This window comes from Doryrhamphus excisus, chromosome 6 (assembly GCF_030265055.1).
Source record: "Doryrhamphus excisus isolate RoL2022-K1 chromosome 6, RoL_Dexc_1.0, whole genome shotgun sequence".
In the NCBI taxonomy this organism is placed as follows: domain Eukaryota; kingdom Metazoa; phylum Chordata; class Actinopteri; order Syngnathiformes; family Syngnathidae; genus Doryrhamphus; species Doryrhamphus excisus.
Genome location: NC_080471.1, coordinates 16091252 through 16109231, shown reverse-complemented (window position 1 = coordinate 16109231; position 17980 = coordinate 16091252). Strand labels below are relative to the sequence as shown.

General features: G+C 41.5%; 1 protein-coding gene across 14 annotated transcripts in view; it reads right to left on the bottom strand.

The window, feature by feature from the left end:
• Nucleotides 1-17980, bottom strand: part of frmd4a (FERM domain containing 4A) — an 89363-nt gene that overhangs the window by 19547 nt on the left and 51836 nt on the right. For 13 of the 14 annotated variants that reach the window (XM_058074708.1, XM_058074706.1, XM_058074707.1 and 10 more), the window contains 3 exons: nucleotides 7367-7432; nucleotides 3004-3098; nucleotides 1702-1794 (listed from right to left, as the gene is read on the bottom strand). In XM_058074708.1, the coding sequence (XP_057930691.1) occupies nucleotides 1702-1794; nucleotides 3004-3098; nucleotides 7367-7432 (254 nt within the window). Of the gene's footprint in view, nucleotides 1-1701; nucleotides 1795-3003; nucleotides 3099-7366; nucleotides 7433-9055; nucleotides 9388-17980 lie in introns of those variants that run through there. The other variant, XM_058074699.1, reaches the window with a different exon arrangement.

The window sequence follows — 17980 nt, the reverse complement described above, 5'->3', positions numbered from 1 at the left end:
TTTGATTTGTACGTCATTGTTCGCGCCTCTCAGATTAACATCTATGTTAAAGGATGGTAAGTAAACAGTGCAATAATATTATCCCAGACACATTCCTTTATACAAATAAACACATATCTTTCTGACTTCATATACTACTGCTTGTGCTATAGCAGTCTGTAGGCAATGATTGTAGGGGTTCAAAAGGGAATCAATGAATAAGGGCTCCTATCGCTTTACCAATTAAGCTGCAAGAGAAAGCCCAATCAATATTTAGTATAAACATTTAATTAAAGCTACACTCTTGATGGGCCACGGGCACAGGTCAACCTGACATTTATTATGCATAACACACATATATGTTATGCTTGTGAAAACAATATGCTTGGACTGGTAATGCATTCAGGGTTGACATTTGGGTTGATTGTTCTTCTGTCAGTCTTGCATCTGTGTGTGTGTGTGATTGAACGGAGATGAGTCTGTGATAGGACTGAGCTATGGCAGAGAATAGGGGAATGAAACCTTTAACTGGAGTCACAGTTCAGGAGGCACACCCCCAACATCCCAACAGCTAACACCGGCATATATTAGGGTTCTAGAATGACAGATATGTCAACTAAATAACCATATATTTTTCATCTTTGTACTCTAAAAGGGGATGCATACAATATAACTACAATAATATAATCTTTTGGAGATTTTCAAGAACCAGTGAGAACAATTAAGACACATCTCAACAGCTTACGGCGGCAGTGGTAGGTAGCCTATGGGATGGGAGCCAGATGTGGCTCATGTGTTTCCTGGCTCTATTAGCCAAAAAGGTTCCCTGGGGTTAGGATTAGTAAGCACTATAACTACTACCTGACTACCTGCTGAGTGAATATGAAGATATTATTTACAAGTTATTGGCATGACAACAAGTAACAGCAAATAAGAGAGCAGCAACTACATATTAAAAGAAACATTTCTTTGTTGCAGACACAATGGTTTTAACCAATAATACGAACAACTCCTCTGTGAGATGAGAACATGTTTCTGCCGAACAATTGTCACATTGTGTCATTAGATTGGTCCTGTTGTAAATGTCAACCTGGAAATTATTTCTTGTCCACATTGTTTAGTCATGTGTATCACGTTGCTATGCGCTTTGCTAGCCAATGGCGACCTTTCAGGAGGGGGAGTGGGCAATGACATTATCCGGATGTGCTGGGAACAAAGAACTTCAGTTGGCCAATAACAAAGCCCCTGCTTTCGACTCCAGGCTATCTGAGGTTGCATGTTTGTGTGTGTGGAGGCGTCACATACAAACTGTGCATATTTTTCATACAAGACGTGTAGTAGGACTATTTCCGTTCCATAGCCACTATTATTTCTGCTCACATGTTGCAGAGCTGAAAATGCTTTCAACAATAAGCCAGAGAGGTAGTGCCTTAACATAAAAATGCCCATTCTTTGGTAGTAGAGCAGGAAATGGTAAAGCTTCCCTATGGGGAAACATGCAGCGCATACACAAGGTCAATGAGGCTCGTGATTGGCCTTGAGGCTCCACGGTGGGAGTTAAACACTGGGGTCAAAGCAATTTTATTGGGGCTCATAATAGCTGACCCTGTTAATGTGCTCCTTGCACCAAAGGGATTGTGCATATGCACATTCACATCACACTGTATTTCTTTCCCAAGCACAATCCTCCATTAGTAAGTGATAAAGTGGATAAAGACTCACCTGACACAGAAGTAGAGGACAATGGGCCCAGATTTCTTGGGGAATTCATGTTCTAATACTCTGCGGTCCAGCTGCAGCCAACTAAAATGGCCCCTAAGAAGTGAGGAAACAAAAATACAGTAATTAGCACCCTTATTGAGATACACAAATGAAAAATTCTGACTTCCTTTGCTTCTTTCCTTGACCGGGAGAACCAGAGTGTACAGCGGGAGCAGCTGGCCGCCATGGCCAGGCAAGGCTCATTAATGTTGGATACGCTATGCTGCTGTACGTCCACAGAGGTACACAGTATATAGCTGGAGGAGGACGTCGACCAAAGAGGCACTGCCGTGGCCAATGGTCGTCACAGAAAGTCTGATAGCTTTCCAACATTACTTGGTCATGAATAGTCAGAAATGCAAGCTGTAATTAACAATTTATAAGCGTCCTAACTGTGTTTATTTTTTGTAAAAAGTCTGGAAGTCTTGGGGAAACCTTGGAAGTGTGACCAATCACAGTGTAGTGAGTGTGCCTGGGTGGAATATATTAAAACAGAACGTTTTGGAAAACCAAGGAAATACAGCTGGAACAGGTGAAGATTCTGGAATGTATAGCTGCTCTATAGGAGTCCACAACTCAATACAAAGGGCCAAAAAATGCATAATAAGTCTCCTTTAAACGTTTTAAATGTAAACAAAAGTCCTAGTTCTCGCAAATATTATTCATCAATCTGTTTAAATTTGCATTATTATTCCACAGGTGTGCCAGGCTTACCATAATTAAAGGCCACCCCAAAATTAGTAGTTTTACTGTATTAGACATTCCTGCAGTCAGCATGCGTATTGCAAAACACTTGCAAAACCTTTTATGGAAATAATGCATTTATACAAATAGAGGCTTATAGCAATAAGCACCTCCCCCTTTGTATCCTAAATCGCTTAATAAAAAAAACATTCCCAGCCATTATATGAGGAAATACAGAAAATGTCATTCTTCTGTATTTCAGGAACTCTTGTCAGTGGAAACCTTGCGGCTGGCAGAGACCTGTGATGTCTGCTCGTACCCTGGAACAAAATTGTCATTGCTGTGACATCGAACTTTAGCAAAAGAAAATCAAATGTTTTTCAGGTTGATGGCTCCACTGCCAAAGGCGTATGATGGAAGAACTACTGACTTTGTATCCCCGTCTTCTTATGTTTACAGAACTGCCATTAAGACGCTCAAAAAATGCTGCTAAAACAGAAGCAACAAATCTTGCAGAGAATAATGAAACATTATGTATTACACTTGACTTCTGAGTGAAAGTCTTTTAATAAAACTTACGTTTCATCTGTGTATGCGATTCCAAAGTATTCCTTCTCCTTAAGATTGAAGTGTGAGGCCACGAGGTCCAGGAGGTCCTTAGCCATCAACTTTGGCTGCAGACAAATACGTTCAATATCATGAGTGTTCTGTAAATTAAATTCAGCAAATTCACTGCAACACACACTGCTGTATTTTAGATTTGAGCAGTTATTGATCTACTGCAGTGACAAAGCATTCTTACAAAGATCAGGGAAAAGTACAAAAAAATAAGTACGAAGAAGAGGTTAATGACAGGAAGTCAGATGGAAATGGATGGAGGTTGTGGATGCTGCTGACAGTGCTGTGGCCATGTCCTTCCTTTCCCTCCCACTCTCCTTTCAGCCTCTGACCCACACCTCTACTGCAGAGTCATGCCTCTGGGCCAGAATGCTTTACTGCAGAGGAGAAGAGGGCTGCAGCCAGCATGAGCTTCTGATTGCCAACTCTAGTTCACGCTGTGGGATCACGTCCAGGTGAAAGTGATGTATAGAACAGGAGACATTGTGACAACCACCCCCCACTTCACTCATCACATCACTAACAGCATCCAGAGTATCTTAAATCAGAGCCAGGCAGGAGGACTGCAGCCTCATGGTGCTGGGATGTGACATCTTGAGTAACAGCACGCCCCACCCTGAGGTTAACCCATGGGTGTGCCTTGCCCCTGCCTACGTACTCTTTCCTCACTCACTCACACACACACACACACACACACACTCACACACACAGGCCTATACCGACCATGAAAGCAGCCCACTCACAGCTTACAGGTACATCTACTAACAAAAAATGTCACACACATCCATACAAACTATTAGCTTGCACTAAGGGGTGCATCTTCTTAACAATCTTCCCCTGAGGTCTGGTACTATCTACTCACAGCACACTTACAACCCCAGTGACAGTCGCTACTGGGAGCTATTTAAAGAAAAGGCAGTGATGTCATTCCCAGCACACACACACACACACACACACACATACGCACATATCCACTGACCTAGATCACATATAAGACGCCTACAGTGATTTTTCTTCCTACACAAAAAAGCTCAGGAGAGCAGAGAAACACACCAGAGAGAGAAATGTATACATTGTTATGTTAATAAATTTAAGTGAATAAAATGTGAATGTTAGTGTGACTAGTAGTCACTTTGTGCTAGACTGGGAAACAACATAGTCAATAGAGCTCCTTCTGGCACAGTATGAGCTCCCCCCCAAGAGGAAAAGTGGCATAACCAATGGATGGAAATGTTGGGTCCGGAACCATGCTTTCTTTTAAGCATTAGTGGTAATTAATGTTTTGGGTACATCTGAGACATACAACGTGGTCTCTTATTTCCACATAGCCGTCAACAACTCGGGCGATAATAGCAATTATTCTGTAACCATGCAACCGCAGCAGAACCAACAGTGAGCAAGGAACGGGGATGGAATGATAAAGGCTTGTGTAATGGGGATGAAAGCAACAAAAGCAATCCATGGGTGTGGGGGGTGATTTCAGCGTGTCACTTTAGCAATGGTGTAGCCTGTGCTCAAGTAATGTGCAATGTGATGTAAACAAAGCTGGCGGTGTGGCAGGTTAATGTTAGACTGGCTGTCCTGGCTGCAATTGACCGACATTTAGTTCGAGATACCACAACAAGGATCTTTTACAATACAAACTTTGAGTTATTATGTCTTATAATTAATTATCAGGTCTACTTTATTAAGTAATACCAATACAAAGGTGACTTATTCAATGTCAACAATGTGAAAGTGACTGCTGAATTTTAATTTTATATAGTTTTATATCGTCATCATGATACATCCCAAAAATATTGTGATATATGCTAAGGTTCATATCGCCCAATCCTAGTTTGCAGCTAAAGTTAGTAGCAGGGAAGTCCCAATAGAAATGTTCACTCCCTGTCCTATTCCGATATTACAGCCATGAATATCAGCCAATACCGATAACCAATATCGGTCCGATATCATACATTTTTATTACTTGTGTAATAGCGTCAGAAAAGACTTGAACAAGTCGTATTACACAAACAGAGAATAACAGACAGTGACAGGAATTATCAGAATAACTGACCCATTTAATTCCTGATGCATCCGGTATATAATTTCATAGACAATAGGCATAATGTAGCAAGGCTCGACGAAGCGTTTAAATGCAACATCTCACCACCAACAGGAGCTGGCTCTGTTCTGTGACCTGAGACCTTTTCTGTGACAATATCAATGTCAAGTTATTAGCACTTTAGAAAGGTACAATTGTAAGTGCCTGGAAGATAGAGGTCTATGTAACATCTACTGAGGACTAATAAATCAAGACATTATTAATGATTTTTAAAAATTCCCTTCATTTACAAGGTCAAAGCGCTGCCTTTCTATCCAGACATGCGTCAAAATTTAAAGTGATCCACAATTTCATCTTCAGTCAGGTTAAAAAGCCCTAAAAGCAAGCAGCAAGCAGACGATGAGGAAGAAAATGCCCCTTGACAGAGGAGCCACCACAATATTACTCAACATGGCCTCAACGCTCCATTTGCTGCCCATTAGCCTACACCATTTTAGCCTCAGGGAGTGATAGCCATATGAACAACATATAGTTTTACTAGGGTGGTATATCAGTTCATCGGCTTCTAGGTTTACAACTTGACCAATAGGTGCATTGGTCTTCTGGCACATAGCCGCCATCCAATGAGGCACTGCTCTACAAACAAACCGCAGAGGACTTCCTCTCAAAAGGTAAGAGGAAAGTGGTAAAAGAAACAACTGATATGGGATTAAACACCTGGTCAATGTTACAAATAAATGACTAAAATGAGGTTTCAGAGGTAAGATGGAAACCTCAACTGGAGGAGGAGGGGACCAAAATGCTGTTATGCAGTTCAGACTTCCCTTATGAACCTTTCCATTTTTTATAAGATCAATGCACAAGCCCCTTTCACACAGCCGTGTTCCCACCTTTTTCCTTGTTGCTGGTCTGTATTAATGACAGAGAATAAGAATGGTTATCCTATGGATGAATGCATGGATGGAGATGATAGGGAACTGGTACATTTATGTTTGGACAGGCTTTGGGATTTTGGGGAAGGTAGCAAAAGTGGAATGAATAGCTGAGTGGGTAAAGAAGCTAAACTGTGAAGCATGAAGTGGAAAGTCAAGAGCGAGAGAGATGTAGAAAGGGATGGATAGACGAAGACGAGGGGATCAGTTCTGGGACTGTAATCGAATCAGAAAGTCAGCAGACCTATCCTTGGCTTGAACACTGAATTTCCCCCTTTCCTTTTCTGTTCTCATGTCTGTCTATTCCTGAGCCCTTATCTCAATTTGTTCTCTTTGGCTAAACCTCCTGACTTTCTCAGTCAATCTCTCCACTTTACCCTTGCTCATCTCTTACACCAGTGCAATTATATTCTATAGTCTTCTTTGCTTTTTGGTGCAGTCGGGTAATGAGGCAACCCAAGGGGCATTATGACAGGGTATCAAAAATAGAGGGTGCTTCACATGAAATTAAATTGCACGGGTGTCTGGGAGTTAAAACAAGGTGAACCAAGGTGAGGTTATGAGTTATCTATTTTAGACTTATGTGTTATATTGCAGCTTCAAAAACCTTAAAAAATCCTGTTTTGTTTTGGTGTGGCTGGAGTTTACATCTTTGTCGAAGCAAGATGATTACATCAACTCCAGTGTGTCAAGTGCTGCTCAGAAGCACTTTCCCCTGCCCCGGAGTCATTACTATATAAGGTACGCCGCCCTGAAAAGTGCTCCTATGGGGACGGTTCCCACGCAATAAGGTGTTGGCCACCCTAAAACAGCCGGCGGGTTCCTGTGGTTTAAAACCACCTCGAGAAAGGGATGGTTTGTGGGTGGTAGTGCCGCTTGCTCTTTTTCTGGCCATGGCTGCAGAATGGATTGCTTGGCCTGAGAGAATGGAGTGCATATTTTGCCCATTGCGAATGTTTATTAAATTGGAGCTTAACAGTGTTTTTTGACAAAGTGACATTTCTAACTATTGGTCTGGAATGTACAATACATTAGTTTCATGTTGGTGTTTATGTTGATCATTATGTTCATGCATTTCAATCACCAAAAACACAAACAACGTTTCTTTAGTAGCGTAGTGAAATAAATGTGGCTGCTGTTCCGATGTTTCCCCTCAGATACAACAGCACGGCAGTAGTCGTCAGTCTGTTTAATGTCTTTGCGGTCAGGCGAGCGTGAGAAAAAGTGCAAAGTCACCTACTGCTGACATATTTCGTCTACTCAGCAGCAACCGGCGCCCTCCGGGACACCAGCATTACTCCTCCCTCGCCCTGAGCTAAGATGAGAGGAAGGACAAGTGACTTACCTGCACAAGGAGCTCCAACTTCCTGTCATCCAGGAGATGGACTTGACATCGCCTCCCCTCTGTCATCTGCACAAAAGAAGAAAATACATTTATGAATATTTGTTGCCATTTAATCTATTGCCAGAACATTGCATCCATCCATCAATTCTGTACCGCTTTTACTCACTAAGGTCAGAGGTATGCTGGAGCCTATCCTAGATGTAAGAACATTGCACATCATCCATCGTCCTGCATTCCCTCTTTGAGGCAGGGAAACCACAGTCCATCCCAGCAATACACTCACCACAATGAGCACAACTGATTGTGACTGATTGTTGCTGCACTGTTTGAACAGTTGATATGATGCTTGTTGAAAAGATCTGCCAATTTCATAAACAAAGAAGCAGGTGCAAGAGCCAAATAGTGCAACTGTGGGAAACAATCCACATAAAGATAAAGCCCAGACAAGTGTTTCCAAATGGTGGTACAACTTGAACTGAAAAAGTTTAAAATATGTGTCTACCATCCTTGAACCGATCTGTAGAGAAAAGCTAGGTGGGTCTCAGTTAGTCAACTAAACATTGGAAATACATGGTTGGAGATGACTACAATATATCCCACTGGTCATCCTTCAGTTGTTTATGATCCTGAGGACCTTGAGGAACACTAACCAACCTCACCCCTCACATCTGTGGCATGGACGGGGAAGGATGCTGGTGGGGGTGCGTGGAAGACAGTTCCAAAACATAGCAGCGATAAGGGTTTGTAACTTTTAAACCACAGGAATCACGTTGACTACCCCAGGCAGTAGTGCATTGGACAGGGCGTGTCCATTTTGAGGGGTGGTGGTGGCCAACATACAGCATACCAGCACCAGCTTGCATTGATGTGAGAGTTCAGCAGTCACAATGGTGTGCCTCCAACACTCATCCAGGTGTGAATGTGTGCTTTTGCGTGTGTACATGGCTACTATACACTTTAAAGGCTTCAGCTGACCCACCCACTCACCGCTCTACAGTGGTTTGAGGGTTTGGATTGGGTGCACCTGTGCACACACAGCGAACAACACACACTTTTAACGTTGACTTTTGTTTTCATTTACCACTTGCCTACCCACCATGGGACTTGTATTCAGTGTTTATACTATATACAATCATTTTAATTAGTGTCATCAATAATGAGCAGCACATTGGAGTATGATTATAACAATAACACAGATGTCATGGCTCCAGATGAGAAACACAAACACACACACACACACACACAAAATGAGTAAACATATCTCACAATGAGCTTTAAACTGCTGACGGTGTCACAAATAAAAATACACACTGAATGGGGATAGTGCACATGCAACAAATCACCGCCTTGGAGGCTTTTTAGGCTGAGACAAATACTAAACTTAACTTTGTGGGATTGGACGAGCACTACTGAGCTTTTGAAGCCAATGACAATAAAGTCCATAAATATAGTCAAGAAAAGGCAACGTGGGATGGTTAGGAAGTAGCTGAATCACAGCAACTGCAAACACATTCTCCTCATCATGCTGCTCACAACACATAGAAGCACATAAAATTTCATCGTGGTGTGATTAATCAGCATTTATTCCAGATTATTCTAACATGGCTAACCACACTCCAAAGAGAACAAATACTGACATCTGACAGTGATGCTCAGCCAGTATTAAAATTATTTGGTGGATGTTGTTACCTTAAACGCCTCACAGAAATCGCCTCCAAGGGTTTGCAGAAAAATAAAAACACCCGAACTATTAATCCCAGAAAGCAACGACGCAGGGTCGTGCAGCAGGCATTGAACAGTCAAATAGTAGCCAATTTCCTGGCTGGCCTGAGGGAGGAGGCACGTCAGCATCCATGTTGGTGGTGACCAACAGTTCAACACAGCTCACGGGCTAGCTTCCGAATGTTGCAATGGGAACGAGCCCGCTAACTAGTGGCGTTTTCGGAGGTGAACTTCCCTCTCATCCCTACGTCTCTGAAGGCTGGCTGAGGAGACCTTCTCACCGGGCGATCAAGTCCCGCTTCCCCCGCCCCCTCATTCCCCTTCCTCCTCCTTCCAGCCACCAGCGTAAACTGTGAGAACTGAGCTGCGGGCCGTACCAATTGTAAGCAACAGCAGGGGGGGTACCACGCAGGGGAGAAACTGCTTCATACTCAGACGTCTGTTGAATATTCAACCGATCGTTCGGATTTGACTTTAGTGTTGGACAACTACAATAATGGCGTAAAATATTTGGTCTGGCGTAAAACAAGTGTTTTGTAACTGCTATGTGAATCACAACTCCCCTCTCACTCTCCGTCTTGACATCCGCATATGTGCACCGCACAGTCTACAGTCAAAACATGTGATGCATTCATTCATGTCACAGTGTTCAGGCTACTTTCCACACTTTGTATCATTCCAGATAATTTGTCTCCTCGCTTTCATGCGTATACGCATGCACACAAGTGAGGAAAACGAGGGTTCCAATTGGATTGCTATCTCCATAAATATCCTTGCTCAGGTTGGTCTTGCCTGAATGATTTCCGGCCTTTAGTGAGAGGCAGAGGCGCTCGTGTTCTGGAAGCCCAAATTGGAAGCTTGTGTTCACCTGACACTGGTGGCAGCAGCAGCTGTGGAAACCACAAGTTGTTAACCTTACAGAATCAGTACAGTTTTTGGTACCAAAAATAGACAAATGGGGAGGCTGTACTGTACATGTAGGCAGAGCTTTCTTTGTCTACTACTTTTTAAGTATGTGAACCACCTACCTTACTATATTCGGGACAATTTTGACTACTACTGATGTAGTCTTAGCTTTAAAAAGGTCCCTAATTATGAAAATGTGACTTTTTAAGCATGTTATATGACACGATATTTCAGTAAAATGTGTCCCCTACATGTCTTAAAACAAGGCGTGGACCTCTTCCAATGATATGTCAGTCATCTACAGATGTGGGAGCTGTAAATGTGTTCCTGTTGCTCCCATAGCTGTGCTAGTGTTGCTAATGTTTGTGTTGTCCCCCACTGATACATTGTTGTAGGTAATATATGGCATCCATTATGCTGGACGAGTACAGAGTTACAGTGTAAATCAGTGGTTCTCAATTATTTTCTGTCCCCCATGATTTGAAACACAGTGAAAACCTCATAATTATGTATCTGTAGAAACCATGAGTGCTCACAAGCATGAATAAAGACACTAACTAGCTACCTTTATGAGTAATACCGAAAAGTACACCATCCCATCTACAAAGTGTCAGGAAGAGAGTTCACTCACTTGGTGTATTTGTTCCATAGGACATGAATGGAGTGAGTTCTTTTGTCAGTCTCTTTGTCTCAGTGGGTGGAGGCGGGGCTGCTAGCATGCACATAGAGTGCGGAAGAGTTTAATTTCGTAGAAATTAAATGGGTAGATTGTAATATACTGTATTGTCATATACTTTTTCATTGTGCTTTTCTTAAAACTAATATATGGCATGCATTGTGTTATTGTTGGCATTTAACCAATTCTTTCTCCACGTCCTCATTAAAGCACATTGCCTGTTTGCCTGCCACTCACAAAGGTTCTCTAAATAAGCAGGTCTGAGTCTGTATATTAGTAGACATCTGGGTCTGGATTGTCCTCCGATTAAGGATCTTTGCTCTATTAATTAGGTTTCATAAAAAACATTTGTTGCAGTTACACAACACTCAAATTCTGCGGAATTCTAGAAGGTCACATGAGTAATAACAAGGAGGTGTATCCTTTTCCCCCACGCTCTTACCGGATTTTTATGTTTCTGGATATTTTTGGCCTCTCCCAGACACCGGAAACTGGCCTGTCCAACTTAAACATCTCCAGATGACTCTTTTTCTGGCTTTCATACAAACACTCGTTCCTCATGTTTTTTTCTTCCCCTCGGTCAAATACATATCTGCCTTCATTGGTTGCTTCCTCAGCATTGCAAGAGAAGGGAAAGCAAAAGGGGATAGAACACAGATGGAGGGGAAATGGCGTAAGATTGACAAAGATGGATTGGATGAAAGCAACGTTTATATTTAGTTTGGAATATGAGAAGCTGGAATGGTGGATTTCCTTTTTTTTTTCCAAATTGGTAGTAATGATGAAGCACAACAAATTAATAATATAGTCTAATAACAATATAATAGTATATAAATTAATATTTACAATAATAAATTATGACAGCAAAAATGAATCAAATAGACCTTTGTGAGTATCCATTTAGGTGATAGCTCTAAAGAAATGAGACGGCAAGAAAGGAATATGACAAAATGTCAATGTTCATGTATCACACTGTGCTCACACCCATCAACTTTCTTTTAGTAACCTCCAAAGGGTGTTTGCCAAAAAGCACAATGTGGGGAAACACTTCACTAGGTGTGACTAATCTGGGCCTTGTTATGGAGCCAGTGTGCTGAGGTGTGGTCCTAATGATGTGCTGATGGCGTGTATTTCTATTAAAGAAGGCGGGTCAAGAGTCAAATTTTAGGGTTGTGCAAAGAGTTAGGGGGGTGGCGTGTCCTCCAAAAAATAACCTACATTGGCTGCAATTTGATATAAACAGGCCTGAATGCTAATTGAAGCAAGATGGAGAATTTCTTTGACACACACGCATGCACTTCAGTCTGTTTTCATGTCTGTGACACCCTTTCACTGCTACCGCCATATTTATGGTAATTACACTCAAAAGCTCTTAAACTTGTCACTTAGAGAGCAATCACGGTCTTACTCAGGCAATGTCTCATCTTCACGCTCACACTAGCTCTGTACGGTGCGGCTCCGGCTCCCGCGGACGTACGGACAAACGGAAGGAATCCATTTGGGGCCTAACTTTTCAGACACTGTAGACGCCAGAGCACTCTTATATCATATTATCATCATATATGTTTCGTTGTACTCGCTTGCAATGACAATAAAGCTTCTTATTATTTATTGTTATGATTATCCATGTCCTGATGGGTAAATAACAGGGCCAATACCCATCCTCTCCTCCAGGGCTTCAAGCACCATAGTGAAACTAAGCAGGGAGGGTCATGGAAAGGCAGACAGGAATGTCTTGAGAAGGAACTGACCAAGAGAGACGTGTTGTGTTTGTTCAAGTGTGTATATATGTGTGTGTTTTTGTGTGTGTCTGTGAGCTCCACCCTCGCGCCCGTGTCTGACTTTGAGGCCAAAATGTGGTTCCAGTTAGAGCTTTTTTTTAGAAAAAAAAAAACAGCAACACACTGTGGAACTTCAAACAAATGGGAGATATTTCTGGAGCGAATTCTTCTTTGTTCTGGTTTTACTCGAACGCTCCATTCCCAGACAAGGCACGTTTTCTCAAAATGACAACTTTGCCTATAATTCTATGAACTGCAACCACTAGTTAAGCTCATCGATGAAGCATTGTGACTTCTGGTTGTGATACTAAACACATTTAAATAGTTTGTGGTGTTCCTGCAATATATTCTGTGTGATCCACATCTGTTGGGTTAAATCCACAAACCTATCAAGTGGCTTTACATCTTGAAGTTCAATTTGCATCTGCCATATCCACCCAGATCCACCCCAAAATACCCTGCCTATCCACCAATGTCAGCATACTCCCGCGACACTAGCGAGGACAAGCGGTATAGAAAATAAATGCTTCGTAAATGCACTACAAATAAAACATATATTATATAATAAAACTGGCACATCAGATCTGGGCTGCAGCCCCTCTACTCACCACGAACAGTACATTGTAAGTGGTATAGAAAGTAGATTCTAGGTACTATACTGTACATTGGATTTGGCCTTTTTTCCCTTGCACTTCGGAGTTGTGCAGAAAAACATCTCCCATAAGGCCAGCTTCCTATAAATATTGCCCTTTCTGATGCCAAGAATAGGATGAACAAACTGGGTCACATACTACAGATACAGTGTGTGTGCTGGAACTTGCCATGTACTGTACCTCTGCAATGAAATCAACAAAGAAATATGGTATTCCCTCTTGACTAATCTACAGAATACAGTGAAATAATTGTGCCGTACAGTGGTTGGTACACTGACTGAGGGGTACTAGTTTTGTACAAATCAGTTGTTGTAGTACTCTCTACAATATTTGATCATGTCATACTGAACTGAATATTCATGGTATACATCTAGCATAGGCTAAGTGGTATGGATGATGGAGGCCATGACTAGGACATTCCTCGGATGAAAAGGCAACCAATAGTAACACGAGACAAACACGGTAGGTATGATGTCATGACTTTTATCAATGAAACCGAGTCTGATGTCTGGTTGATCTGCATGGATACATGTTGGCAGTGAGTGTGTGAGAGCCTCATTCACAAGGGAAGGATCTTTTACTGCTTACACCTTCCCTCTTCATTTATATTTTACACCATGAGAAATCACTATAGACCCCAGTGAGCCTCTGTTCACTGACACTGCTGGAAAGGCATGCAGGAAGACCATACAGTATTTGTTTCTGCATCCGTTATCTCTCAATGTGCATTTTGGGTGGAAGCCTGCGCACTCACTCAATCATACTGACTGAGAAATCTTGATCTTGTTTTTATTAAGTGTTGAAAATTCAAGGGCACTGTGCAGCATAGGGACATCTAACTTCAGTGGCCTCTCTGCACTGGCCTGCAATGGGCTGGAATACCAAACACTCTAATCATTAAGTATGCTGAATATTAAGCAGGCCTTTCAGGAGTCACATGTGTGCATGTCACAGCTCCTGGCCTTTCTAACATCTACACTGAGACAGAACAGAAGAGGTGTTGAGACAGGAGCGGTGTTTGGATTAAAAAGGCACCCATATCTTTAACACTTTTTATTTTTGCAAACACTTGTGTGTGCAAGGGTAATGTTTGCGTATTCGTCCTTCAGGGTCTTCACAGAAAAAACATTCTAATTAGGAAGACAGGTACAGAAGAAGAGTATCCAAGCCACCAGCCCTAAAACCGGCACGGTCAAGCATAAAGGCACACAAACACACTGTATAAAGTAATATATTTGACATTAGAAGAGACACTTAAGATCAGTGAACAGGTTTTTCTTTGTCTTTGGTGTTTTTGTTATGTTACCACTGAATGGTACCAGTGACAGAAAAGAGGAAACGTGATAACTCCAGAAATGAGACAACACACCAGTATGTCTCGGAGTCGGCTACTCAATGCAATATTGCTAAGTTGATAATACATGTGAAACTGTGAAGCTGTGATATTTTTGCCCAAGGTTATAATACCATCAGCATTTCATACTGGCCCATGCCTTATAAGTTTTTCTTTTTTGTTAAAGGCTCACATTTCAAGCAGAAGCATGACTGTATCCCTTTGTAGATTTCTCAAAGGTCAGATGAGTCCAAGTTTTTATAATTTTATGTTTAATTTTAACAGCAGTTAACTACTTTTGACACTAAGAAAGGAGCATGCTCAACATTAGTAACATTACATCTAATCTAAAGACTCAAACCTACAATCTGCATTCAATTGGGAATCCACCCTCCCACAGTTTGGCTCATTCTGTGTCAGCACACTTGATTCCTTTGAGCCTGCGTAATGAAAAATGATCCGACTCATCTATAGGGAGATCCCTTTGGCAAGGATGTGTGGTCAGAGCCATGTTCTTCTCCAAAGGGAACCCTGTCATTGTAAATGTATTGAATGTCCGCCATTTGGCCTTTACGTCTCAAGCAGCAGCCAGGATCTGAGGTGGAAAGCGTTTGCTCAATAAATAAAAACACCTGATCAATCACATTACATATGACTGTGGTCATTTTTTACCCTGCTGCTAACAGTCTGAATTATTTGTGAAGAGCATGTCTGTGTGCAATAGGATTATATCTTCTGCATTAATACTATAGTATATGTTGCATGCTAGTACAACATACACCTGTAAAGCAGAAGTTTCCAAACTTTTTGAAGGATGTGGTGGGCCACTTTGATACATTTTGTGCATTACAGATGGTAAAACTGATCCAGTGTAGGCCATATACCTCCTCTTTGGTCTTCCTCTACGCCTCCTACCTGGCAGCATCCTTCTACCAATATATTCACTATCTCTCCTCCGGACATGTCCGAATCATCTCGGTCTGGCCTCTCTTACTTGATCTCCAAGGCCTCTAACATGTGATGTCCCTCTGATGTACTCGTTCCTGATCCTATCCATCCTGGTCACTCCCAATGAGAACCTCGGCATCCTCATCTGTACTGTGTTATAAAGTAACGTAATACATAATAATGTATCTAATTAACAACAAACTAATTTTACTTTTAGAATCTGCAGAGGTGCAAGTGGCTCCTCTGTGGCATTTTGCACACCCCTGCAGTAAAGAAATTTGGCATTTACAAAAACACTATTGTTTTGGCTGCTTTATTTGCCCACACAAAATATTAGAAACATCTGTGAGTATGACACTTCTACATCAACTAAAACCACAATAATAAACATATTGTTAAATGATCACACTGTGATCCTCATCAACAGGTTTCTAGATCTTCTATATTTAAGTTTAGGTAAATGGCAATTCGTCTTTTATCCCCAAAAGTTAAAATCACTGTTCAGTAAACAGATAGGGGATATTATATCCACGCAAACAGAGGATCTGAAAGTCTCTCAGTGGGATTTCCTCAGATATTCACCAGATTGCCTTTATAATCCGCCGGGATTACCATCCTACACTCGAGGCCCTAACCTCTGAACCTAAAACATTATAAGCCCTTTTATCCCCATCACTAATGCTACAGTTAAAACCTAGGACTCCACAGAGAACCACCACCACCCAAAAAAAAAAAAAAGTTGGTTGGGGCTGTTGTGGCTCTGGCTATGACTCAGAGACATTTGGATTTATGAAGCAAGCAAGATTTTACCATTTTTATCATGTTTAATATCAAACTATTCTTCAACAAGGCAAGAAGAATACTATTATATTTAACGAATTCATTGGTAGCCCTCCTATACTATAAATTCAAATACTCTGGTCTCATGAAATCTACTTGAAATCAGATTAGTCCGTCAGAATGGCTGCATGTTGAACACATGAGCCAGCGTGAGTGTGCTTCCAATCCGAGTGTACTGTAATTAATCCAGTGAATGGACTGTAACATGATAACCATGCACGTGTGACCTAATCTACCAGACTGTGGTAAGATTCGAAGAATCCTTTTTGTGTTTGGTGCTGTGACTTGTTTCCCTTTCCACAACTCGGTCATGGAGAAGTCTAAATGTTTTCCAGGCAAACTATGCAAATAAGATGTTATCTGCGGAGAGATACAACGACCTCAGCCACCGTTCTCTTCACAGTGATGTTTTCTGTGCCGAAGCGGGAATATCAAAAAACAAACATGCCTCCAGCGAGTTGCAAACAAATTAGAAAATGACCCCTTCCAAAAAAGAATGGTGGGAAAATTCAGAAACCAAGACCAATCCACACTCTAAAACTCATGGGAAATGAATGTATTCCGGGAATAGATTTTCCCACATACAGATCCTGATTTTTTTGGCAAAGAGAACAAAGACAGATGCCAGATTGGAACAGTGATCAAAATTCCTCAGAAGGATGTCTGTCACAGGTTTAACTTCAAACTCAGTAAATACTTTGCAGAGGGAAAAGGCCTGGAATTAGCAAGGAAACACATATTTGCATGTCTTTGGTGAGATTAGTCATGTCTATGTAAAATATGAAAGGATAAATAATGATACATTTGAATTTAGCAGAGTTTGAGGGGGAGCCTCTGGCAGTCACACTGGACTCTTCTTCCAAGAAACACACTTGTTTAGATCCAACATTACTTGATGGAGCACATGGAGGCCTACACGAGGATGTAACAGACTACAGACAAATACACTAACAGCAAGACAGTAGGAGGATGGGTGTCTGCTTTACTGTATATTTCTACTGCAGTGTCTCTGCTTTCTGTCATAGGACACGGCTACTGACAATGTTGTTGAAAAAAATAATTGGTCATTATGGTGAGCCTGGCACACCTGTGCAATAATCATCCAAATTTAGACAGATTTGTGAATAATATTTCAGAGAAATAAGACTTTTATCTACATCAAGTAGATAATCAAGTTTAAATGGAGCCTATTATGCTTGGCCCTTTGTAGTGAGTTGTGGACTCCTATGGAGTAGCTACGTAAGATAATCCACACACAAAGCTGTCTAGATCTTCCAGAATCAGCACCTATTCCAGTTGTATTTCCTAAGGTCTGTTTTAAGCACTGTTTTAATTTATTCTAGCCATGGTCTGCCCCGCTACGAATTGTTCCCTAAGACTTCCGGACTAATGTCGAACCCCACTGTCTATTTTGTTGGAATAGGAGTTGATAATACATGTATGAACCCTTTGGAAAGCTATTTGAAAAGTGGTTGGAGCCATTGGTTGGCCCCTGACTTTCCGTGTATGAACTCAGATAGGTAGGCACGCCTACAGCTTGTATCTGGGAACGCATTATAAGGAAGTCTGGTTCACTGTGATGTCACAGGGAGCCAGCGTTCCAAACAACTCTCTGAAACCAAGCGTTTTGAGCCATCCCAAACTTCCTTCAGGGCTCACATCCGAATGCACAAACCTCATTATTTGCAACTTTGGCATAATTCAACATGAGAATACAACATTTTATCAACATTTATAGGTCAGAAAAGTGAAAAA